This window comes from Oryctolagus cuniculus, chromosome 7 (assembly GCF_964237555.1).
Source record: "Oryctolagus cuniculus chromosome 7, mOryCun1.1, whole genome shotgun sequence".
NCBI classification, from domain to species: domain Eukaryota; kingdom Metazoa; phylum Chordata; class Mammalia; order Lagomorpha; family Leporidae; genus Oryctolagus; species Oryctolagus cuniculus.
In genome coordinates, this window is record NC_091438.1 from 92,823,054 (window position 1) to 92,849,712 (window position 26,659).

The 26,659-nt window shown below is 37.3% G+C and overlaps 1 protein-coding gene and 1 pseudogene across 1 annotated transcript in view; both read left to right on the forward strand.

Annotated features, from left to right (window-relative positions):
• The window catches only part of ADGRL4 (adhesion G protein-coupled receptor L4), a 118,562-nt gene extending 116,936 nt beyond the window's left edge, over positions 1-1,626 (forward strand). The window contains exon 16 of the mRNA XM_002715900.5: positions 239-1,626. Coding sequence (XP_002715946.1) covers positions 239-301 — 63 coding nt within the window. The 3' untranslated portion in view covers positions 302-1,626. The remainder of the gene's footprint in view (positions 1-238) is intronic.
• A 12,941-nt stretch (positions 1,627-14,567) lies between these two features.
• LOC100341021 (lysophospholipid acyltransferase LPCAT4 pseudogene) overlaps positions 14,568-26,659 on the forward strand; it is a 136,757-nt pseudogene continuing 124,665 nt past the window's right edge.

The following is a 26,659-nucleotide window of genomic DNA, read 5'->3' on the forward strand; positions in this document are numbered from 1 at the left end:
ATTCAGTGTCTCTTAGTATCAAGAAAATCAGAACACCTACATCTATTAGAGAAATACACTTTTAAAACTTTGCTGTTTAGGAATGTCAACATAATTTACCTAAACTTGAGCATATTCTGATGGATATGCAGAAATCAATAACACTTTAGAAAAACAAATATAAGTTATTGTAATTTAGAAATAATTTAGCATAATTATCATAATTATTTTAACATTTCTTCCTTTTTCTTTCTTTAAGATCCAAGAAGAGTATTATAGATTGTTCAAGAATGTCCCTTGTTGTTTTGGATGTTTACGGTAAACACAGAGAATTATGCATATTGCTGCAAAAATATTAAAAATCCAAGCTGTGGATGACCAATGTATCAAAGTCACTCAGTCAAATTATCCAGTTATTAATTACTAGATACTCAAATACTTTAAATTTGCTTTTCTATTCACAGTATAGAAACTGTAGATAATAAAAGATAAAACTATGTACCATATAGCCATAGCACACTTTCTTACAAGACATAGTTATGTCAAAAATAGTATTGCCGATATTTGGAAAGTAATTGGTTTCTCAGGAGTGATATCACTGCACCCAAGGAAGAGATTTTCTTTCTAACTCAGAAATGTATCAATATCCTGAAGGAAACCACTAGCTTGATATTGTTGTGAGTCATGTTGCCTTTGAAACTAGTCCCCTACCACCTTGGTAATGAGAGTTACAGAAACAGGAATGTAACAGACTGAAGGGACAGAAAACAAAACTATAAAAAGAGAATGGCTGTTACAATAATATATGTTTTGAATAAAATTGTTTTCTTGTCAACTTGAGCAATTTTTGAGATAAGATAAAGAGTTGAATAAACATTTTAACATTTGGTGAATTGTTCTGAATTTGAATATCTGCTGAAACAACTTTTACCTCAATTTGCTATATCCATTTTATTGTCTAATATTTTTTAAAAATTCTGCAAATTAAAAAATTAAAAATATCTGTTTTAAAGTTGACATTAGGTTGAGAAATGCTATTTCTATGCTTCTTTTACAATTTGTGATTTCAAAAACTTCATCAATAAAACATGAATGTGCCAAAACTTAATATTTATGGCTATAAATGTAAAATTAGTGTATAGAGAGCTGAAGTAGTCTATTCTATAACATTAGCACAATGAGTATTCTGTTGCATTGGACTGGTATTTGAATACAGTATATTTGAATTCTTTATTATTTTAATTCTAGAAATTTTATAGTTCACATGGCAATAGTCCTTTTTAATTTACTATTTTATAAGAGCATTGTAAATATGAAAGTATTCATAAATTGAATTACTATTTTTCCTGTTCAGAAAAGTACACATTCAAAATTGTTATTTATAATGAAGAAATCACTGAGCACTGTTGAAGTTTTCATAGTGGATCTATTTTCTGTCAGTATTCTACTAACAAAGTATTTCTGCTTAATTGTATGCCTTCTATCCTCAAATCTTCTCATTAAAATGTAGAAGCAGTAGTTTTATTTCAAAACTATGTAATTGTGCCAATACACTAAATGCTGTGATTTTAAATTAATTTCTCCAGCTGTTAAAAAAAGAAGTCTGTCAAATCTTGCTCTAACAAATAAAATGTTATCTAAAATGAAGCCATCCTACTAGTTCTTTGCTGAGTCGTTTTCTCAAAGAAGATGAGTTATCTGCTCATATCTCTTTTACGTTTGTGGAGGATCCATGATAATAGCTTTTCATTATATCTTCTAATTTATTACCTAGTAAGCCTATGGCCTACTATTATAGTTGTCATTACACAATAGTGCTACAGGAGTATGAGATTGAAAAACTAATCTGTTCAATCAGTATGTACCAAACCGTAGTGGTAGGTGGAAAAATAAGCCTCCAAAAATGTCCATGCCCTGAACTTCAGAACCTGTGACTAGATTAGATTTCATAGCAAGTAGAATTAGAGCTGAAAATAAAGTTGCTCATTAGCTGACAGTGATAGGGAGAGATTAGCCTGGATAATCTAGGTGTGCCCACTGCAATACTAAGGATCTTTCTATGGGAAAGAAAAGCGCTAGAAGAGAGAGTTCAAGGTGACGCAGCCTGATAGGCTCAACCAGCCCCTGTGGCTTTGAATGGGAGAAGTCTACAAACTGCCTAAAACAGCAAGGAAATGAATTCTTCCCTCGAGCCTCCAGAAGGCCATCAGCCTTGCTGATTCGTTTATTTTAGCACAGGAAGACCCAGTTCACATTTCTTACCTCTAGATCTCTGGCGTAAATGTGTGTGGCTTTACGCTGCCAACTTTGTTGTAACATTTTATGTAAGCCACGAGTAACTTATACTATGGAAATATTTACGTGAAAATGTTTTATGTCTTTGGAGACCAACTATTACTCATGACAACAAAACTTGACGTTAGTGTCTTGTTTTTTTAATTTTTATTTTGTATTCATATGAGAGGCCAAAACGGAGATAGAGAGGGGCAGAGAGCCCGCATCTGCTGATTCACTCTTCACATGCTCACAATGACTGGGTCTGGATGAAGTTGAAGCCAGGAGCCCAGAAATCCATTTGGGTCACCCATATGGATGGCAAGCACCTACCCACTTGAGCTGCAACTTGGTACCTCCCAGAGTCTGCATAAGCAGGAGACTGGAATTGGGAGTGGAGCCAGCCCTTGAACCCAGGAACTCCAATATGGGATGTAGGCATCCTAACTGGTGACTTAACTTCGAGGTCACATTTGCATCCTATTGTCAGCTTTTTGTCTTCCCTCCCCATAGATACCATTGGATAAAACTTATATTCATTAGCATGATATTTAAGACCTTCTCCTAGCTACTTGTACCCTCAGTTTTTGCTTTTGCACTGTGAAGTCTTCAGTCATTCCAACTGTTTCACTTTCTCAGAATGTATTGTGGTCTATATACTCCTGTTTCTGGAATTTTCTCCTGAGATAATCATTACTGGGAAAAATATCTACTTGTCTCTAAGAGGCCTGCTCAGCCTCACAAAGATATTTAATACTGCCCATTATTGTGTCACCACTCTTTGTAGCCCAACTAACCCACCTAATGTTCTTCATACTGCATTGTAATTATTTGTCCAAAGCTGAGGGCATTTACTGTACAAAGTTTTCTTCTTCCTGAATGGTGTCTATTCTCCTTTTGGCTTTTTGAATCAGTGTCACTTGTCATCTGCTGCCTTCTGATCACATAACTGATGTAATGACCTATCTGGATACTCTGGACAGCCTGGTGTTTGTTCTTTTGCTTCATGTCTTCGATATTGGAAGCCCCTGGGACAAACCTCAAGGGTGTCATACAATTAGACAGGGAGGGACGACCTAGCAATAAGAGGAGAACACGAATTAGGCCACCAAGCTAGCCTTGAGCTCATATCATGCATCAGCTCAGGTTTTCCAGGAAAGACTCTTTGAGAACTTGCACAGAGCTTGCCAAACTAACAAAGTAATGCTTCGTTTCCATTTGGTTGTTATTCCTCATGCTATTCTTCCTACTGAGTTGTATAAATTTAGGATTTGAAACCAAACCCCCTCAACACATAAAATAGATTAGAAATTCATCAATAAGCACTAATATACAAACTCCCCTTTTTCTTCATAAACAAATGGAAGGGAGGGTATAGGATGTCAAGAGATTCAAAGATCTCAATACTTTAAGCTTGGCGTCAAAACATGATACAAATGAACACCAAAGAAGTGTAAATTCTCTGAAATTTTTCTACCAACTAGAGACGTAATAATCCCCTAAAAGAAAATACTTGTTGCTCTTGATTACACTGTAGTTAGGAAAAACATATTTATACTCAGTATAACAATTATAAAAATTGTAAGAGAATTCATAACAAATGTTCCACAATGTGAATACTATGATTAACCAACAAACCTTCATAAGAATCTGATAATGATATCATTTCTTCAGTTCCTTTCAGTTCAACACCAACCCTTAAAATGAAATAATCCTGCATTTCTTAATTTTCTATATTGCCAACCTAATTTATTATACCAATCTTCAATGCCTTACAAAATATGACTCTTACTTATGTATTAACTTTATTGCCTAATTTCCTCAACATGAAATCTTGAGGAAACCATGAATTATGAATTCAGTATGAATCCTAAAAGATTACTGGATTGTTTGGATCTTCCCATTACTTGGAACTTCTTTTATGCAAACTCTCTTGATCACTCAAGTTTCCCTGCAAGGAGACCCTCTGACCAGTGTGTATGTGTTTTCTTTTCTTTTTTTTTTTTTTTTTTTTGGACAGGCAGAGTGGACAGTGAGAGAGAAAAACAGAGAGAAAGATCTTCCTTTGCCGTTGGTTCACCCTCCAATGGCCGCCGCAGCCGGTGCACTGCGCTGATCCGATGGCAGAAGCCAGGTACTTATCCTGGTCTCCCATGGGGTGCAGGGCCCAAGCACTTGGGCCATCCTCCACTGCACTCCCTGGCCACAGCAGAGAGCTGGCCTGGAAGTGGGGCAACTGGGACAGAATCTGGTGCCCCGGGACTAGAACCTGGTGTGCCGGCGCCGCAAGGTGGAGGATTAGCCTAGTGAGCCGCGGCGCCGGCTGAAGTGTGCTCTTTATTGAATTCCTCAGTCACTACAACCATAACACAGAGTGTACATACATGACACATGGGAATCTTTGTGAAGGGATCATTGTGAAGTCATCATTTAAAGTTATATTAAAATCCCCTAATTTTAGATTATAGATAAGAAAGAAATAATTTAGTAAAGACATTTAAAAAAGAGATTTCTTCCTTCAAAGTCAACACTGGGCGCTGTTGTTGTGGCACAGAGGGTTAAGCGGCCATCTGCAGTTGTGGGTGCCAGTTGGAGTCCCAGCTTCTCCACTTCTGATCCAGTCCCTGCTGGTGAGCCTGAGAAAGCAGTGGAGGATGGCCCAAGTCCTTGAGCCCCTGCACCCAGGTGGGAAACTCACAGGAAGCTCCTGACTCCTGGTGTCAGCCTGACCCGGCTCAGCATTTACAATCATTTGGGGAGCAAACCAGAGAATGAAAGGTGTTTCTCTCTGTCTTTCCTCTCTCTGTAGCTCTGTCTTTCTTTTTAAAAAAGAAGTCAACACAGATTTCTATTGTTAAATTGTACTACCTCATTTAATTCTCCTGTAACACACAATTCTATCTTCATTTGTCAATGTGAAAAGTACATAATGTCACATACCTAGGCAGTTGCAAAGTGAAGTATTAAAACTCAAAGCTCTGTTCACTCTGTCCTTCACGCACGTTCTCAAGAACTTGTTCAGACTTACTCGAATCGGAAATGAAAGCTGCTGGACTCATATACCCAAGCTGCCTGCCTCTCCAGGGCATGGCGGACAGCTCTAAATTCCTGTAGTCAAAGTAGAGCATTCCTTTCACATCTATATTCTATAGGGAGTGGAGGAAGCATGCTGTGCATTTTACATGAGACTTTAGCACATTCTTTCTATATATATATATATATGCAATTTGAAATAAAAAAATTACAAGTTTTTCTTCTTTTACTCTTTGCTTGACTGTTGTTTCCCCATATATTGATTTCTGTCTCCATCCTTGCTCCCACTGTCAACCAGGCAATTTATTTTAATAAACTTACATATAACCTTTCATTTTTCCCAATTCAAATCATCATACTGAAACAATTAATATGAGATCACATTTAAAAACATGTCTGAAACTTGCTTTTCTCACTTCTTACATTAACAGGTATATCTTGTTAATATTTAACTTCTTTTTAAAATCTTTGATTAACATATACTACTTGTACATTTTTATTATGAGATATAATGCAACGTTTCAACACATGGGAAACATTATGAACTGATCAAATCAGACAATTACTATTTCCATTTATTAATTTTTTCAGTGGCTGGATAATAGTTTATGTTGAAGAAAGACAATAAATTGCGTAGCTGGTATATAATCTGGAACAATGCAACATATATACATAATAGCAAATATTAATAATAATATATTAGAAGATTTTAATGCCTTTTGAGAATAATGTTCTTTATGACATATGGCTTGGTTTTTTCTGTTGTTGAAAATAATAAATATCTATAGTGATTTTTCCTATGATGTATGTGAACTCACATTGATAAACCAAAACACCAAAACCCTTTCAATGATGTAAAGATGGCTTGTTATTTCTTGTAACTATTCAGTGAAAAACAAACCATGAATTTGCGATACACAATGCTCCAGGAGCCTTTTTCTTTAAGTAGAAAGTGCTTTAATTATTTGCCCTGGATTCATGGCTTCAGCATGCATTAAGACTGGTAGGCATTCTGCGAGTTTAGAACATGTTCCTTGGTGTTTCATTCAGACGTTGCACCTCACAGGTTTGTGTGATAGTTATGATTAACGTAAAATGAGAGGGTTAGCTTAGCTGCGACAGATCTCTTCCGGTGCCAATGCACTATATTTCTAATTCCACCTCCCACTTTGAGGCATTGTAAATAATAAAATCTATAAGGTATATTACAATTTTATGCTCTCCAACATAAGGGAAAAAATAACAGGGTTCTTTCAAAATTGTCCTGAAGAAATGTGGTTTCATTTCCTATTGAGCTGCAATTTGCCATATATCAGCAACTAAGGGCCAAGCTGCTCAACCTGAAAATGATTATTTTCTTTCTGTTCCTTAATGTATCAGAAGTGGATCTAAAAGAACCGCCAGTATGCAGGGGGGTTAATTATCCTGGCAGTCAGTTAAGCTTTGGAAGCTTTAGGTGATCAGAACAGAGCCCTAAAACAGACTCCCTGCCACTGCCGCCTGCTGTGAAGAAACACCATGTGTTGCCACTGCTTCAAATATTGCTCAAATTATCCTAAAATTCCTCTGCTGTTCTGTGCATTCTGGCTCCTAGAGAGAGGCACTGCGCCGACGGGGTCATTCATTCTGTCACTTCAGCCCACTCGGCAATCATGACAACTACATCTTTCACTCCATCTAATGCAGGAGGCTTTTCTGCCAGACCTTGTGTGACCCAAGTGAGAGAAGTAATTATTCAAAACAACATTGCTTCTTGTTCCTAAGGGCTGCCAACTCCTCGGCACAACCGCATCAGCCCTGCAATTTGATCTTCCCACTCAGATCAATTTCTCAGATGCTCCTAAAGGAATGTGTAAATAAACACTCACCTCTCAACATCTTAGAATTTCCTCTCTGAGAAGCAGGGCAGGGCTGCATACATCAGCTCAAACTCTGCAGAGGGTCTGGACTACAACTGCATTTCCACAATAGTTACTTCTGCAATCTTGAGCAAGTTACAGTATTGTGCCTCCGTTTCTCATTCCCGAAATAGAGATAAAAACAGCGCTTCCATCATAACATTTCTGTGAAAGTTAAATTACTTAATAAATTGGAGATAATGAACGCAGTGTTTCTTTAGCACAGGGCAAGTGGCAACTAAGTATGAGCCACTATTATCGGAGCCTGGATGAACAACAGTTGGCTAGGCACCTGCCAGGTGCTAGTAACTGTTCTATGTGTAGAGTGGAATTCCCCAGTAAAAATCAAACAAACCAATAAAACCTACATTTAAATTGCTTGCATAGAATGTGAACTTCCACATTTTGTATTTATCAGCATGTTATTTCTGAAACAAACCAGGGAACTGTAAAAACAAAAGTGAGTTATAGTAAAGTGAAATCATACATTTGTTTTCTCTATTTTCTGTGACACCCGGAATCCACTTTCCCAACTGCCATTCTCTGTCACCCAAAATCTCTTAGCTCCAAGTTTCATTGCTTTCCATTGTAGAGCTGGAAATATGTCAGAGACAATTTGAAACATTTGGCATTGTTGATGATTTTTGCGAAATGGAGTTAAGTTCAGGTCCTCCAGTGCTCCATACACATAAAAACTGCCCTGAGGGGGCTTATGTCTTCCATTTTGATTAAAATTAAAGTGTTTTTTTTTCATATAAAGTTTGTATCACTATATCTTTAAATATTAATACTATTAGCATTTTCATGAACTTGAGATATATTGTCGCTTTATATTCATATAAAGCAAAGACCATTTGGTATTCTCAGTTTTCCATGTGTCTTTATAAACGAGGGAGAACTCTAAATGGGTGTTAGTAGGTATTTTCTTTTCTTTTTTTTTCCAGGATATTTGCAGTCATTCCATTTGATCTTGCAAATATGAAACTATAGAAACTAAGTTATTTTAAAACAAAATCCCGATGTCTTTGAAAGTAAAAGCAAATTTGTCATTTCAATGCTTAAGAAAATATAATAAAGACAACTTAAATAAAAAAGAAGAAATATTAATTAATGCCTGTTATTCATATATAGAATGAATTTGGTTTACCTACTAGTGATGTTTAAATGTTTTGCATATTTCCTGAACAATAAGGTTTCTTTATTATGCAAAGGTCATTTCTAGTTTTTATATTTAGTAAACTAAAAATTACAAATTTTGGAGAAAAATGAATCCAGAATTTTTTTGGCTCCCAATTTCAGAATTCAAACATTTTGTGATATCTGTCATCCTCAACTGCATATCTCATCCTTCTGATATACAATATCTCAGGGGGTAGGAATATAGTTCTTTATTCTTCTGTGTGCTACACATATTTAGCATTGTGTGACTCTTTCCAAGCAGATTTGCCTGCACAGATTGAATAAGCTAAATGACTCCACATAGCCAAACATTTTGTTTTCCACTTGTCCCAATAATAGTTAGCAAACAGAGAGCTCTCTCTTGCTCACCAAAACTCTATTTCCTTGGAAGCAGAAATATAATGTTATTTCTTAACATTCTTCCATTTTCTTTAAAAGACTGACAAAAAGTAAGTAGATTAATATATATTTTTTGACTTGAACATGATACAAATTTCACACATAATTCTGTATGTACTACCTTCTTACAAAATGAACTTAAGGCACTTCACAAATATGGATTAAGTACAAACTAGATAATATGAATATAAAGAATCAAAGGAAAAACAAAAGGACAGTCATAAAATGAAAGTTAAAACTTTAATATAAATGTTTTACTCATTTAATTTCTGTCCTGAAATCTGTTGCTGTGTATCAAAACTACTCTCCAAAAACTAGGGTCTTGAAACATTATTCTGACATTCCCATTGGTTCATTGGCTTCGGTAGAGTAGTAACCACACTGGGTTTCTCATGAAGCTACAGCCCAATGTTAGCCGGCTTACAGTAATGTGACTAAGTTTTCCACTACAATCTCAACAGAGTCTGCCTACCAAGCCACCCATGTATTGTCTCTCCAAATCATTTGGGTTACACACAGCATGGATACCAAGATACTTGGTGGAGCAAACAAAAAAGCTAGAAATTAAAGAGGATTATGGTAGAAGCTGAATTATATCTGCTGAAGCAGTTAGTCTCAAAGCCCATCTAGATTTTGGGGAGTAGGAGAAACAGTTCCACCTTGTAATAGAAGAATGACAAGGTCACATTGCACAGGAGCACTTGAGAATGGAAAATGTTTTTGAAGTCATTTTTAGAAAATACAACTTTCAGCAAGTTTTATGCTCTTGCTGATTATCTATATATCACAAAAATATCTGACAGTAGACACAGTAGTACATTTCATAGAACTGTGTTCTATAATGTCCTTGACTGTAAGCCAATGAAATTGCAGCAAAGACAATTCAATCTATGCAACAAAAGCCATAAAAATACCAAATTACATACCGTAAGTAACCTTTTTTTTTTTTTTTTTTTTTTTTTTTTTTTTGCTATCGCAGGTTAATGTAAGGGGTAGATTTTTTTAAATCTGTGTCAGCTTTTTATTTAAGGATTTATTTACTTGAAAGGCAGAATTACAGAGAAAGAAGGAGACACAGAGAGAACTCTTCCATCTACTGGTTTACTCCCCAAATGGCAGAAATGGCCATGGTTAGGCCAGGTCAAAGCTAGGAGCAACGAGCTTCATCCAGGTCTCCCACTTGAATGCAGAGGCCTGACTACCTGAACTTGAACTGGCTCCCAAATGGGATGCCGGCTTCATTACAGTCAGTAGCTTAAACCACCATAACACAATGCTGGCCCCAATATATCAGTTTTCTTTTTTTAAAGGGCGACTTTGTTTTTGTTTTTAAGATTTTTATTTATTTATTTGAAAGGCAGAGTTACAGAGAGAAAGAGCACAGAGGCAGAGAGAGAGAGAGAGAGGTCTTCCATCCATTGGTTCACTCCCCAGATAGCCAGATAGCTAGAGCTGAACAATCAGAAGCCAGGAGCCAGGAGTTTCTTCCCAGTCTCCCACGTGGGTATAGGGACCTAAGGACTTGGGCCATCTTCCACTGCTCTCCCAAGTACATTAGCAGGGAGCTGGATCAGAAGTGAAGCACCGGGACTCAAATCAGCACCCATATGAGATGCCAGCAATGCAGGTGGTGACTTTAGCTGCTAGGCCACATTGCCGGCCCCTATCAGCCTTTTATAGTACACAATATCCTAATATTTTCAACATTACTGCTCTAATTAATGGAAATCAGGTCTTATTTCCAAAAATTAAATAAGTCAAAATCATTTGCGCAATCTTATAATGCTTACCCATTCTCACTCCGAAATCTACAATGCAATGAATAAGAATGTGCATTATTTTAATATATTTATAATGTTTCAGAGCTATGTATATTTAAAAACATACAATGGACCTGCACTGTAGTACAGCAGGTTAAATCACAGCTTGCAAAACTAGCATCCTGTTATCAGGGATCCAGTTTGAGTCCTAGCTGCTTTGCTTCAGATCCAGCTCCCAGTTAATGCTCCTCGGAAGGCAGCAGAAGGTGGTTAGGTGCTTGGGACACTGTTTCCCTCAGGGGAGACCTAGATGGAGTTCTCGGTTCCTGGCTTTAGCCTGGCCCAAACCCAGCTGTTGTAGCATTTGGGGAGTAAAGGGAAGATCTCTCTCTCTTCTCCATCACTTTGTCTTCTGTATAAATAAATCTTGAAAACATACACATACACACAGCAAGACGAAAATCGTGTAATTTCACATAATTTTTTTCTGCATCTTCTAACATTCAGGATAGTTTTCCTCTTAAGTAATCTAATTAAGATATGATAGAGACCTCAAAGAATATAGATCAGTAAGTACCAAGCAATAAAACACACAGTTTACGAATCTTCCCATGAGGCTGGCACCTCGGCTCACTAGGCTAATCCTCCGCCTTGTGGCGCCAGCACACCGGGTTCTAGTCCCGGTCGGGGCGCCGGATTCTGTCCCGGTTGCCCCTCTTCCAGGCCAGCTCTCTGCTGTGGCCAGGGAGTGCAGTGGAGGATGGCCCAAGTGCTTGGGCCCTGCACCCCATGGGAGACCAGGAGGAAGCACCTGGCTCCCGCCTTCGGATCAGTGTGATGCGCCTGCCGCGGCGGCCATTGGAGGGTGAACCTCCAATGGCAAAGGAAGACCTTTCTCTCTCTCTCTCTCTCTCTCTCTCACTGTCCACTCTGCCTGTCAAAAAAAAAAAAAAATCTTCCCATGATAATTCACCTATAATGATGGATGTTAGCAGTTAATTGTTCAGAATATTGAGTAATAGTAAATGTGAGAACAAACTGTAAGCCGAGTAGCTGCTATATACTAAATAATATCCCTTTACATTCAATTAATCCAGCATTCTTTTATTCTTATTTTAATAAGGACAAAGCAGGATTTAGTAGCTTCATTAAGAGGTAGACCAAGGGATTCATAACCCATGGAATATAACAAATGATTGGGTGATTGAGAGAACAGAGTTCTACTCCATATGGTTAGCATGGTGGGGAATCATTTATTATAAAATCCCACCCTTGTTAATATATGGACAAATATCAAGCTAGATTAACTTTTACAAATAAATTAATCTTAATATATATTCAAGGTTATAAGCATAAAATCTAAAGTCAGTATAAAAACCTGCAAATGTCTTTTACTCATTTCATAAGTTTAAAAATATTCAAGTTTAGAACAAACTTGTAAACATTTAGCTCTCAAAAATATATAATTTTAAGTTTATATGAACATATTTTCTATATAAAAGTTGTATACATTAGTTCATGTTGTTTGAATGCAATATTTTAATCACAATCTTTACAAGATTGGTAGTGGTATAATATTTGCTAAGCTAATGTGAATTAACTAATATTCAGTAAAATAAATGACTGCAGACTAATGTAATTCTAAGATTATATAATCACTTTCAAGTCTGGCAAAACTCTGGGCAGCTGATGCCATTTATAGAATAATAGTTCAACATAGTAGTCTGGCTATCAATAAGACAAATATTTAATATAGAATTAACAAGAAAGTTTTATAAAGAATCTGTTTCAAAATTTGATACGCTTAGCAAGAACAAAAGTCTGTCACTTAACACTGCGCAATCTTTCCCCTTCCGTGAGAACCAAGTCAAAGGCTATGACCTCAAACAGGTAACACACAGGGTTCGTCTAGACCAGACTCAGTTGTAGAACATTTTCAAGACAAAATTACTGACTCAAAAATATGCATGTTACCCCAGACATTAATCATTTCTCCATTCCCTGCTTCACCACAACAGTGTACAAAAGAGGAAAGCAAAATGATGAAGCTATGTGTAAGGGAAAATGAATTTATGAATTAGTGAGGAAATGAGAGAAACTTTAAATGAAAGCAGTTTCAGGGATGCCTCCCCTGAAGCTACGCAGAATTGAAAAGGCATCTACCGAAACTTAAAACAGCATTCAATGATATCTCCCAGTCTTCCTTTTTAATGGATGATTTGTATGCAACACTTCCAAGTGAGATGAGAGTATTACAGACTACTGAATCAGACATAATCACCCTACAGACTCAGCAGGGGCAGCCTAGGAGAATAGAGGAAGAATGAAACATTGTACGTTCAAAATGTTTTTCTGTGGAACCACCCAAGCAGTACCGCCCATAAACATTGCATATTTCATAATATGGCCTTAGCCATTGTTTATGGCTTCATTTTTATGGGGAAAATAACCACCTCCCAAAAAAAATCAGCCTATTGCCTTAGGCTAATTATGCTAACTCAGTCTAAATCTCAAAGTAAGTTGCAGTAGGACTGAAGCACTAGTGTACTTGAAATGACAGTAGACAGTTTTTTGGTTTTAGTTAAATTTTTTCAAGAGTTGATATTCTGAAAGTATTATAAATTAATGAATTAGGGAAATGCAAATCAAAACCACAATGAGGTTTCACCTCACCTCAGTTAGAATGGCTCTCATACAGAAATCAACAAACAACGAATACTGGGGAGGATGTGAGGGAAAAGGTACCGTAATCCACTGTTCATGGAAATGTAAACTTGTGCAGCCACTTCAAGACAGTATAGAGGTACCTCAGAAATCTGAATACAGATGTACCATATGATCCAGCCATCCCACTCCTGGGGATTTGCACGAACCAAAAGAAATCACCATATGAAAGAGTTATCTGTACCCATATGTTCATTGCAGCTCAATTTACAATAGCTAAGATATGGATTCAACACAAATGTCCATCAGCTGTTGACTGGATAAAAAAAAATATGGTATTTATACATACGAAGTAATTCTCAGCTGGAAAAAAAAAAAGAAATCCTGTCTTTTGCAACAAGATGAATGCAACTGGGAACTGTTACACTTAGTGAAATAAGCCTGTCCCAAAAAGACAGATACTACATGCTCTCCGTGATCCGAGGTAGCTAAAAGATTACCAGAAATGTAGTGTATTGGAGTAAAAAGGGCATTTTTGCAATTTGATGATTGTTACAGCCATTGTCTCTTCTGTTGAAGAACAGTTTTTTCTTCTTCATACTGCTTGTTGAATCTTCCATGTAGTGAAGGATTAACTTTACAATCATTACGTAAGTTGAAAGTAGATCTTTGTTAAAATGAAGACTGGGAATGGGACAGGGAGGATGAAGAGAGGCTGGAGCATGGGCAGGAGGGCACAGTGGGAAGTATCACTAAGTTCCTAAATCTGTATATGTGAAATACGTGAAACTTGTATAACTTAAAGAAAATTTTAAAATAGAAATAAAAAATAATGAACAGAAATCAATGAGGAGACTCTTTCATAGTATGGTAAGAATACCAATCACTGAAAAATAGTCACACACTATGTACTAATATAGGAGTATTTCATAACTAAGAAGCCAGGATACAAAAATAGACCAATTTTAATACTTCCCTACTAAAAAATTTTAAGAGTGGTATTTCAAAATATTTAAACTTGTAAATTATGGTACACTTTCTGAAAGAAAAGGAATACAATATAATTTATTTAAAAATCTTATATAGTATTTTTCAACACCAGTAATATTATAAATATCATATATATTTAAGCATAATTTCAAGTTCAAAATCTAGTAAAAAATTATTTTCTCAAAGAAAGCTCTGACCTTCAACTTTAACTACTTGGAGGTGATCTTTAGCTTCTTGGTGGCCTGGGGGCTTTGGCTACCAGTCTAATAATATGATTTATGATGGAAGATTTGGGCCATGGCATAACAAATCTGATCTCCAGAAAAAATATAGACTGAGTGTCCCAAGAGGTTAGAGTCTGAAGTATATAATGAAGCACCTCAAAATAATCATGTCCACCAAAGGCTCCAATGAGCTTCCTGTGTGGCAATCCTCGGTGTATACAAGGGCAAATCCTGGATGGAAGGTAATACTGCCTATGACTCCACAGGAAAAGACGCAAGCAGAAGTCTCAAGTTGAGACACCGCCTGAGCTCAGTTCATGCATCTTTTCCTTTGGCTTGTTTTAATATATGTTCTTTTACTGCTGTGAATTATAAGTATGGTGTGTCCCTAATTTCAGTTGGAGTGAATTATTGAACATGAATGGTCATGTGTACTCTAGAATTTTTTTAAAAATGTATAGCTATATTAGTCAGAGTTATGAAGAAAAATATATATGGAAAGAATATATATATAAAAGAAAACATGCATGTACCATATATATGTATGAAGAGACTTCAAAATGTTTCTGGAAATACATATTATAAAATAATTATGCATATACTCAAAAATTCTTTTGCACCAAAATAAACAACTTTTAGTTTAACTTTTCCACAAACTTTTTTGACATACTGTACACAGTTGTGTATATATTTACATATTTATTAAATTTTATAATTTAGTATACATTTTCATATATAATCTAATATATATGACACCTTATGTGCACACACATACATATATATATATGATAAACGTATATATGCCATTTTTTTAACTTTTATTTAATGAATATAAATTTCCAAAGTACAGCTTATGGATTACAATGTCTTCCCCCACATAACGTCCCTCCCACCCACAACCCTCCCCTTTCCACTCCCTCTCCCCTTCCATTCACATCAAGATTCATTTTCATTTCTCTTTATATACAGAAGATCAGTTTAGCATACATTAATTAAGATTTCAACAGTTTGCTCCCACACAGAAACATAAAGTGAAAAATACTGTTTGAGTACTAGTTACAGCATTAAATCTCAATGTACAGCACACTAAGAACAGAGATCCTCCATGAGGAGTAAGTGCACAGTGACTCCTGTTGTTGACTTAACAAATTGACACTCTTGTTTATGGCATCAGTAATCACCCTGGGCTCTTGTCATGAGCTGCCAAGGCTATGGAAGCCCCCCGAGTTCACTGACTCTGATAATATTTAGACCAGGCCATGGTCAAAGTGGAAGTTCTTTCCTCCCTTCAGAGAAAGGTACCTCCTTCTTTGATGGCCCGTTCTTTCCACTGGGATCTCACTCGCAGAGATCTTTCATTTAGTTTTTTTTCCCCCCCCCCAGAGTGTCTTGGCTTTCCATGCCTGAAATACTCTCATGGGCTTTTCAGCCAGATCCGCATGCCTTAAGGGATGATTATGAGGCCAGAGTGCTGTTTAGGACATCTGCCATTCTATGGGTCTGCTGTGTGTCTCACTTCCCATGTTGGATCATTCTCTCCCTTTTTGATTCTATCAGCTAGTATTTGCAGACACTATTTTTGTTTATGTGATCCCTTTGGTTCTTAGTCCTATCATTATGATCAATTGTGAACAGAAATTGATCACTGGGACTAGTGAGATGGCATTGGTACATGCCACCTTGATGGGATTAAATTGGAGTCCCCTGGTATGTTTCTAACTCTACCATTTGGGGCAAGTCAGCTTGAGCATGTCCCGAATTGCACATCTCTTCCCTCTCTTATTCTCACTCTTATATTTAACAGCGATCACTTTTCAGTTAAGTTTCAGCACTTAAGAAGAATTGTGTATTGATTATAGTATTCAACCAAAAGTATTAAGTAGAACAAACAAAAAAAAATACTAAGAGGGATAACATATCAAGTTGCTCATCAACAGTCAGGGTGAGGGCTGATCAAGTCACCGTTTCTCATAGTGTTCATTTCACTTTAACAGGTTTCCTTTTTGGTGCTCAGTTAGTTGTCACCCATCAAGGAGAACAAGTGGTATTTGTCCCTTTGGGATTGGCTTATTTCACTCAGCATAATGTTTTCCAAATTCCTAACAGGGATCACTTTTCGGTTAAAATTTAAACACCTAAGAAAAATAGTGTGTTAATTACAGAGTTCAACCAATGGTACTAGAACAAAAAAAAAATACTAAAATGGGTAAAATATTGCATTGTACATTAACCGTCAGAACAAGAGCTGATCAAGTCACTGTTTCTCATAGTGTCCATTTCATTTCAACAAGTTTCCCCTTTGGTCCTCAGTTAGTTGTCGCCAATCAGGGAGAACATATGATATTTGTCCCTTTGGGACTGGCTTAATTCACTCAGCATGATGTTTTCCAAATTCCTCCATCTTGTTGCAAATGACCGGGTTTCGTTGTTTTTGACTGCTGTATAGTATTCTATAGAGTACATGTCCCATAATTTCTTTATCCAGTCTACTGTTGATGGGCATTTGGGTTGGTTCCAGGTCTTAGCTATCGTGAATTGAGCTCCAATAAACATTAATGTGCAGACAGCTTGTTTGTTTGCCAATTTAACATGCCATTTTTAAAGGAATTAGCTCACACAATGTAGAAAGTTCAAAATTTATAGAGCAGGTCTGCAGCCAAAATGTTCACGCAAGGGTTAAGCTTGCAGTCTTAATGCCACAGTGTGTAAGACAAACGAGCAGACCCAAAATTCAGGTGGGAGTTGATGTTGTAGGTGAGGCAGAATTTTGTCTTCTCTAGGGAACTTCAGTGTTTCCTCTCAAGGCCTTCACTGTTTGAATGAACCCATCCGTATTACAGAGGATAGACTCTTTTCCTCAAAGTAATTTGATGGAGATGTTAACCAGATTTACAAAATACCCTGACAGCAATATCCAGATTATTGTGTGATTAAATATCTTGGAACTATAGCCTATGCAAGTTGACATATAAAATTAACCATCTCAGCAGCCAACTGGTCTGAATTGAGGGTGGTCTTGGGGACCCCTTTGAACATGTGGCTCATGTCTTACATGTGCAAATCTAGTAAGGACTGTGCCCTCTTATTGTATAGCTGGCTAGCCTCCATAAATAGATCCACAAAAATATATGCAGCTGATTACTTATGATGGCATAAAGGCAATTCAATAGAGAAAGAAAATATTTTCAACAAATAATGCTGGAACAATTGGATGCTCATATATGAGAAAAAAAAAAGAACCTAGAAACAAACTTTGGAACTCAGACAAAAAAATAATGCATCACAGACCTAATTAGAGAATGCTAAACTATTACATATTAGGGGGAAAGCATAGGTGAAAAAAGTCTTTATAATCTTGAGTTTGGTGATGGGTTTTTAAATATAATCAGAAAAGCACAATCCATGAAGAAAAAAATTGGTAAGTTGAACCTTATCAACATTGAAAACTTCTCTGAAGTACACTCTCAAGAAAATTAAATTCAAGTCAAAGGATGGGAGAAAATATTTGTAAATAACATTCTTGATAAGGGAATTATATCCAGAATATTAAAATAATTCTAATACTCAACGATAATAATCAAACAACCAATTTCAAAATGGGTCAATGGTCTGCAAAGCTCATCAAAGAGGGGCTATCCATGGAAAATAAGCATATGGGAGAAGATGTTTGGCATCATTTATTATTAGGGACATGCAAATTATAACAACAGTGAAATAGTAGTACATGCTGATTAGAACAGCTAAAATCCAAAACACTGACTTTATCTTTGTTGGCAAGGATGCAGAGCAATAAATAATTTCATTCATTCTTCTGGGAATGCAATGCCACCACTCTGCTAAGCAGTTCAGCAGTTTCTTACAAAGCAAAGCACAATCTTACCATATGATCCAGAACTTGGGCTTCTAGCTATTTCCCCAGCTGACTTAGAAAATAATGCCCACACTAAGCTGCCTGTGAATGTTTATCAAAGTTTTACTCATAATCACAAAGATGTAAATAACCAGCATGTCCTTCCAGAGGTGAACTAATTATAAACAAATTATGGGACATCCACACAATTGAATGCTCTTTAGTAATCAAAAGTAGTGCACTATGAAGTCACACAAAGATGTAGGTGAACCTCCAGAGCACACTGTCATGTGAAAGAAGCCAGTCTGAAAAAACTACATACTGTACAGTATTTCAAGAAAATGTTATAACACAGATTGCTAGCCTAGAAAAGCATCAAAATTCAAAATTTCAAGAATTAAACTATGTGTAATATGCATAGATATATAGATATAGTTATGTACTGATGATAAATTACTTTTGTACCATGGTAAGGTACAAAAATTCAAGGTCAAACCATTATGAATTGGAGACCATCAAGATTGACGAAGGTTAGTTCATTACTTATGACCCAGATATTCCAATCATAGATACCTCAAATAAAAATGTAGAAATTTTGACAATAATGTTATGTATGAGAATGTTCACAAAAATACTATTTATCATTGTCCCAAAGTATAATAATCTAATACTCATTTACAGGAATATTATACATTAATAAGAATTAAGAACACAACCACAGTCAACAACATTAATTTAACTTACAGTCTTACATGGAGAATCTCAACAATACCATGTGCAGATCAGAGAGGGTTCAAGGAATTCTTGGGTTCAAATTAAATTCAATTTCATTATGTGTGTGGCTGGTCTTGTGGAGTAACAAGTTAAGCCACAGCCTGTGGCCCGCCCCAGCATCCCATATAGGTCCCAGTTGAGTCCCAGATACTCCACTTCCAATCTAGCTCCCTGCTAGTGTGCCTAGGAAAGCAGTGGAAGACACCCAAGTACTTAGAATTCTCCTCCTCTCTTTGTAACTCGGCCATTTGAATAAATAAATAAAATTAAAAAAAAAATTCATGGTGTAGGGGCTGGCGCTGTGATGTAGTGGGTAAAACTGCAATGCTGGCATCCCAAACAGGTGCTGGTTTGAAGACCGGTTGCTCCATTTCAGATTCAGCTCTCTTCTATGGCCTGGAAAAGCGGTAGAAGATGGCCCAAGTGCTTGGGCCCCTGTACCCATGTGGGAGACCCAGAAGAATCTCCTGGCTCTTGGCTTTGGACTGGCCCAGCTCCAGCCACTGAGGCCATTAGAGGAGTGAACCAGAGGATGGAAGGTCTCTCTCTCTCTTTCTACCTATGCTTCTGCCTTTCAAATAAATAAATAAAAATCTTTTAAAAAATTCATGATGTGGGTGCTGTTAGGCAGGTTTGATCACTTTGTGAAACTGTATTAAGTGGTACACATGTGATTTGTACACTTCTCTGTATGTTTGTTATTCATCAATGTAATTGTACTAAATCTAGTAAATAAAGAAATGGAGTCAACGGGGCCATTGCCATGGCTCACTTGGTTAATCCTCTGCCTGTGGCGCCAGCACCCCATATGGGCGCCAGGTTCTTGTCCCGGTTGCTCTTCTCTTCCAGTCCAGCTCTCTGCTGTGGCCCGGGAGGGCAATGGAGGATGGCTCAAGTGCTTGGGCCCCAGCACCCTCAAGGGAGACCAGGAGGAAGCACCGGATCCCGGCTTCGGATCGGCGCAGTGCGCCGCCTGTAGCAGCCATTTGGGGGGTGAACCAACAGAAGCAAGACCTTTCTCTCTGTCTCTCTCACTTTCTAACTCTGTCAAATTAAAAAAAAAAAGAAAAAAAAAGAAAAAAAAAGGAAATGGCGTCCTTAAAGAAAAAGGAAAAGTGAAAACTTTAAAGACAGTAAACAGTTCAGTGGTTGCCAGGGGACAACAGGGAGATGTATCCATGAATAGGTGAAACACAAGGGATAGTTTTAGTGCAATGAAACTCTTTCGTATGAATCTGTACTGATGGATACCTGACAGTATGTAAAACTTGTCAAAACCTATAGAAATTTATAGCCAAAAGAGTGACCTTTCATTTTTGCAAATTTGTAGAAATCATTTAAGATTTAAGAAGTTGAGGGATCCCAAAATATCATAGAGAATATGACAAGAGAATATAACTATATTACAAAGTATTAGGCATAGCAAACTTGAGAATATATTTTAAATGAAGAAGATGTAGCTCTTAAGAATTAATCATATCTGAGAATTACAAGCCTTTTGGTTAGAGGCCACACATCAAGACATCTACAGACAAAGCAAACTGGTCATTCCACTGTCTCTGACCCTCTTACTGAAATCCATCTGCGTCTCTCTGACTTCACTCCTCCAGTATATTAAAATCTATTTCTCTGTACAATCTTTGTTGACTCCTCATTTCTCACCTTTGGAGTCAACACAGTCTCTACCAACTAATTGTTATCTCCATGCTCATTCCTGATTCCTTTTCCCAAACAGTGAATCTATTTTGATCTACCATTCAATAAACTTATTTGATACTCAGCCCAGGCAACTATGTCTCTCTTGATGGCCCCATATAAAATCCAAATACTAACCCAGTTTGGATACCTCTCAGGGCTCTATGCCCACAACAAATTCCCTTGACCAACTTAAACATTCTAACTTACTCTTGGGAGTCCTCCAAAACTAACTAGATAGCTTCATAATGACAATATTTTATCTGTATACCATTTTACAGAATGCAAAACTTTCCCACATCTATTTATTCATCATTATTCCAAAATTCAATGTAATATTCAATTAATAGTTCCCTAGTATGAAAACAAAGTTCAAGCAGTGTTACCAGCTCTAGGTCCTATAGCTGATAAATAGAATTTTGAAGTATTTGGCCTAAAGTCTACTATAGCAAGTGCAATGTTTTGTTAGTCTAGTTTGAGAACCATAATTTACAGATTTGAATGAAAAATCCAAGAACACAAATATGCACATGAAAGCATCTTTTCTTAGTGTTATTTAAAAATACACATCTCTATCTTGAAACTATCTCAAAGTACACTTTTTTCCCCAGTTGACCTTCACTACCAACTATAGACATGCTTTGGAATTATGGAGAGAAATCATAGGAAGCAAGAATTTATGATTAATCTCCAATTACAGTTTGGCACAAAATTATCCCATTTTCTTCCATCATTTCCACAAGTTCCCACTGTCCCTCATGTTTTCTGCCAGATGCTCTGGTCTTTTCATCCAGGAATCATCACTTTTGCTGCTTCTCTAGACTCCTCTCTAAATTATTGTGATTGTAGTTACTCTAACAGCCTTTTATTAAGTTTGATAAATACTTTTGAGCAGAATGAAAGCACTGTACTCTTAGTCTTTTTCTAAATTTCAACTTATTTATAGAACTTTCAAGATCCCAATAAATTTCCCCTTTTTTGAAATTCTTCTCTATTCTCTTCTATGTATTTCAATCAAGTCAATTTCTAATTGTTCTCCCAAGTAGGTGCTGATTACCAAACCTTCTATTTCTGAGTTCATTTTATATTCTTCTCCATTAATTCATACTCTCCACTTACTGTAAGTTTTCCAAAATTCACTCTTAGAAAGTATGATATTTTCCAGTGCTGGTAGTTAATTCTCCCTTTGATAATATCATTTTCAGGTGTTCCAGATGTCAAGGGGGAAAATATTCTCTTGTCCTCTGCAAAAGTTCAAACTTGGCCCTTAGAACATGGAGCCTCTTCTGTTTATCTGTTGTTGCATGACAAATCATCCCAAACTTCATAGCATAATGCAGACATTACTTAGGATGCCCGCAGATTTTGAGAGTCAGAAATTCAAATAGGACACTTTATGTCTGAAGCTTCAGCTACAAGTGACACAAGTGACTGTGTGCTGGAAGTTATGGTGTACACTGCAAACATGGCTAATTCATTCACATGGCCATTGCCTAGCTTCTCTAGGTCTGACAATCAGAAAATCTACATGTGCATGTGGCCAAGCAGTAAGGTTTGAAAGCCTTTTAGCCTGGTTTCAAATGCCTTGCTCCATCACTCTGGCCATATTCTATGAGTTACAGAGCAGATTTGGAGCATGGGGTGGCCTGGAAGGATTCATTCTCAACCTCCTGATACGGAAGTGGTAAAATCATACGGAAGAAAAATATTTGGGATGAAAGATATGTTGCAACCATCTTTGTAAAGTAGAGTCATACGGGGCTGGCGCTGTGGTGTGACAGGTAGGGCCGCCGCCTTCAGTGCCAGCATCCTGGCTGCTCCACTTCTGATCCGGCTCCCTGCTGTGGTCTGGGAAAGCAGTGGAGGATGACCCAAGTGCTTGGGCCCCTGCACTGCATGGGAGACCCCAGAAGAAGCTCCAGGTTCCTGGCTTCAGATCGCGCAACTCTGGTCATTGCAGCCAACTGGGGTGTGAACCAGCAGATGTAAGACCTCTGTCTCTTTCTACCTCTCCTCTCTCTGTGTGTAACTTGGAATTTGGGGTAAATTGGTAAATCTTTTAAAAATAAATACAATCATGCATAATCCCACAGGAAAAATTAATCTCATTTGAGCTGCATTCTGTGCTGGGCTGTGTGCTTCCTACCTCATTGTCCGCAGTCTAGGAAGCACAGTAGAAATCTATCCCATTGCATTTAGTGCTAGAATTGCCATGTTTGTTTCAGTACCCTCATTATTGTTTTATAGTTTTATCATCGTGTTTATTGATATAGTTTTATCATTGTGTTTCCACAAAGTATTAGCTTACTTTCATTAAAAGACAATGTGGTTACAATATTAAGTAATATGTACACATTTTCTTCCACATAAATTTACTCTGAGGGATGCTTTGGATTCATTCGGAATGTTCTGAGAAAGGTTTCTTTTGATTTTTTAAACCTGGGCCAGCTTTCAGGAAATATTTCATGACATGCTATATGCTGTCCACATTAGAAGATATGGTGTTATATAAGACAGTTAGGTTCTAAACCTCAGTTATGATGAAACAGCAACTCCAGGTCACATCAAGAATGTGCTGGTTTTCATGCTTTTGCTTAAGCCATTTTTGTCTGTCTTAAATGTCTTGCCCTTCCTATTTTTTTTCCAATAGATAAATCCCCAAATAAATTCAAGAAAATTTTTCTGTGTTCTGTGCTTTAATCAGACAAACTTATTTTGAAATGTTTTGATAAGGAAGGATTTTAAAAATGGTCTTTCTTTGGTAAAAAAAAATTACTTGTTGATCGGGCTTCATACTGGAAATAAGTTTCCTAATGACTGAATGATACCACTGGTCATCACGCTTGAAGAAATGATTCAAAGACTTTCCTGTTTAACAATTTTTTCCTGTTTTTCATGATCTATACAATGCTTATTGAAACCCTGATTATATGTCTACAGCTGAGCTGGGCACCATGCCAACAACACAATAACATATGGAAATAATACAAGGAGCAGAGAACTAAGCCAATACTGATGTGTAGACTTTAATGAGAAGAACAAAATATTATACAAAAAACACACTACATAGAGATCATATTATAAGGTACAGTTAATAAGATAGTACTTATGGTGTTCAAAATGAATGAAAAAGGGGATGGGCATGTGACCTAGCAGTTAAGACTCCAATTAGGAGGCCCACATCCCATATTACAGTGACTGGCTGCCAGGTCCCAGCTCCGCTCCTGATTCCAGCTTCCTGCTAATGGGCCTGGAAGGCAGCTTGTTACGACCCAAACAACTGGGACCTTGTCTCTAATGGAGGATACAACAATTGAGTTCCTAGCTCCTGGCTTTGGTCTGGCCCAGCCCTGGCTATGCAGGTATTTGGAGAGTGAACCCATGGGTGAAAGATATCTCACTATTTCTCTCTCTCTCTCTCTTTCTCTCATGTCAAATAAAATAAACAAAGAAAAAAGAAGAAAGAAAGAAAGAGAGAGAGAGAGAGAGAGACAGAGAAAGAAAAAATAAAGATAAAAAAGGAAGTAAAGAAGGAATAAACATGGTACAAAATCCTTGAACAAGCTACTTTGAGGCCACAGTATCTGAATCTTGCAGAATGGGAGAACTTTGGTAAAATGCCTAAGTCATCAATACATGGAAATCAGTGAAGTATGTGCCTGTGGTGGAGTAAGATTACTCTAGGCTATAGAGGCACAAATGTGTCCAGTATGCAGAAAGAATTGAAGGAAAATTTGTCTAACTATGGCAGTGTGTGCACACTGGAGACCAGTGAGTAATATCATTGACAATTTAGGGAAGCATCATGTTATCAGAGAAACTGAAATCAGAGAGAGAAAGTAAACCTTTTGTGGCTTTCACAGAGATTCATTCGCAGTTTCTGAGCCGGGAGGTTGCAAGTGTCCTCACCCAGACCCTTCAGCTTAGGAAGCTAAGAGAGACAGTTCTTAGCACTGAGCTGACAAGGAATTGGATCAGGGAGGATACTCAGCCCAGAGATCCACCTAACATGAGTGATGATTATTGCTTAACTCAATCCGATTGACTGTATAATGGGCTATTCAGATGGAAGTAAGAGTTAAAAAGAGGAAATTTGTTGATAGAATCATGTTCTGAAACCATGCAGACCACAAAAGAGACTAAGAAAGTAGACAATCCCTTCCGATAATGCCCTTGCATTTTATGTAGTCAGTGCAAAACTCTGTTCTTTGACTCAATAAGACTGGCCAATACACTGACCTTATGAAAGTTATACTTTAGGAATATTTTCAGGCTGTTCTGCTGAGTCATGAGACTAGGGAAATGCAAGTCAGAAGAAACTATTCAGAGTATTTCAAGGCAAACTAAATTTGCAAACATTGGGATGAGAGACCATGGAAATGAACATAGGCATAAACATGAATATGTGACCCTAAGAAATGAGATTCAGAAGGTCTCCATGACTAGAGTGATCTTTATTGGAGCTATTCCCTAATAGAATCACATAGCAAAACACCTTCTAAGGGGAAAAGATGATGCCTGGTTCTCATTCTGTCATTATGTCCATGTGACCTTGAGGAAAATTACAGGTGGCATATCAGTGGTAAAAGAATGACTTCCTCAAAAGCCTAGTGTTTCCCCCAAATAATTAAGTCACAGTGGATAAGAAAAAATAACGAAGCATATCACCCACAGTAGTATTTAGGTTCCAAACACAGGCAACAGCATTGGCTGGAAATCTGAAGAGTAGCTTAGGGGACTGTGCTGTTCTATTTTCAGTTCTGAATTTTCCGATCTGTGTGCCTTGTGGCAATGACTACCATCCAAATTCCCCTGTGACACTGCAGAGCTGTAAACCAGCTCATTGCAGCTGGTTTTGTGTTCAGCGTTGTTGCCAGGCTTCCTTGGAGGAAAGAAAGAATATGCGGCAGTAGTGCTCAAGTTTTAGTGTGGGTGAAAATCATTAGGAGCCTTGTTGTAAAAGCGGATTTCCAAGCCCTATCCCTAGAGAGTCTGATTCAGCAGGTTTAGGATGGGGTGCAGAATTTTACATTTTAATATCCCCTTCCCTCCACCCTCCTAGAGATTTTTCTGGTAGCGATCCATGGACAATATTTTATGAAACTCTAATTCATGAAAATAAACAAAGTGCCCGATCCAGCATATCCCCACAGCAGGCAGTGCATCCTCCATTATGTCAAGGAGCACATCCTATTAATGTGATTTGTTTATATTTTGTCTCACTAGACTGTTAGCTTCTTGAGGGCATGTCTTGGTCAATTAACTTTATGTCCTCCATGACTGGAACAGTGAGTTTAATGAAAGATAATCTGAAGTTGATACCATGAGTGCAAACAGAATGTTTCCCAATGACTGAAAGAGATAAAAGAATATTATGTTTTTATTTTTTCTCTTTTTAAATTTTTATTTTAAAAAAGAGAACAGCTGTCATGTATTTAATAGGTACAATTCTAGAATAACCATATTTCCTTCACTCCCCTCTCCCTCAATCTCCCTCTTTTTACTTTATTTTTATTTTTTAAGATTTATTTATTTATTTGAAAGTCAGAGTTACACAGAGAGAGAAGGGGAGGCAAGAGAGAGAGAGAGATCTTCCATCCGCTGGTTTACTCCCTAGATGGCTGCAATGGCCGGACTTGAGCCGATCTGAAGCCAGGAGCCAGGAGCTTCCTTCAGGTCTCCCACGCAGGTACAGGGGCCCAAGGATTTGGGTCATCTTCTACTGTTTTCCCAGTCCATAGCAGAGAGCTGGATCAGAGTTGGAATAGCCAGGTCTCGAACAGGCACCCATATGGGATGTCGGTGCTTCAGGTCAGGGTGTTAACCCGCTGTGCCACAGTGCTGCTCTCCCCCAACTTTCCTTCTTTTTGTCTATTAATTTTTGCAGAAGCATAATATCAATTCACACTAAAATCATAGGCTTACTGTATAACTTATCAT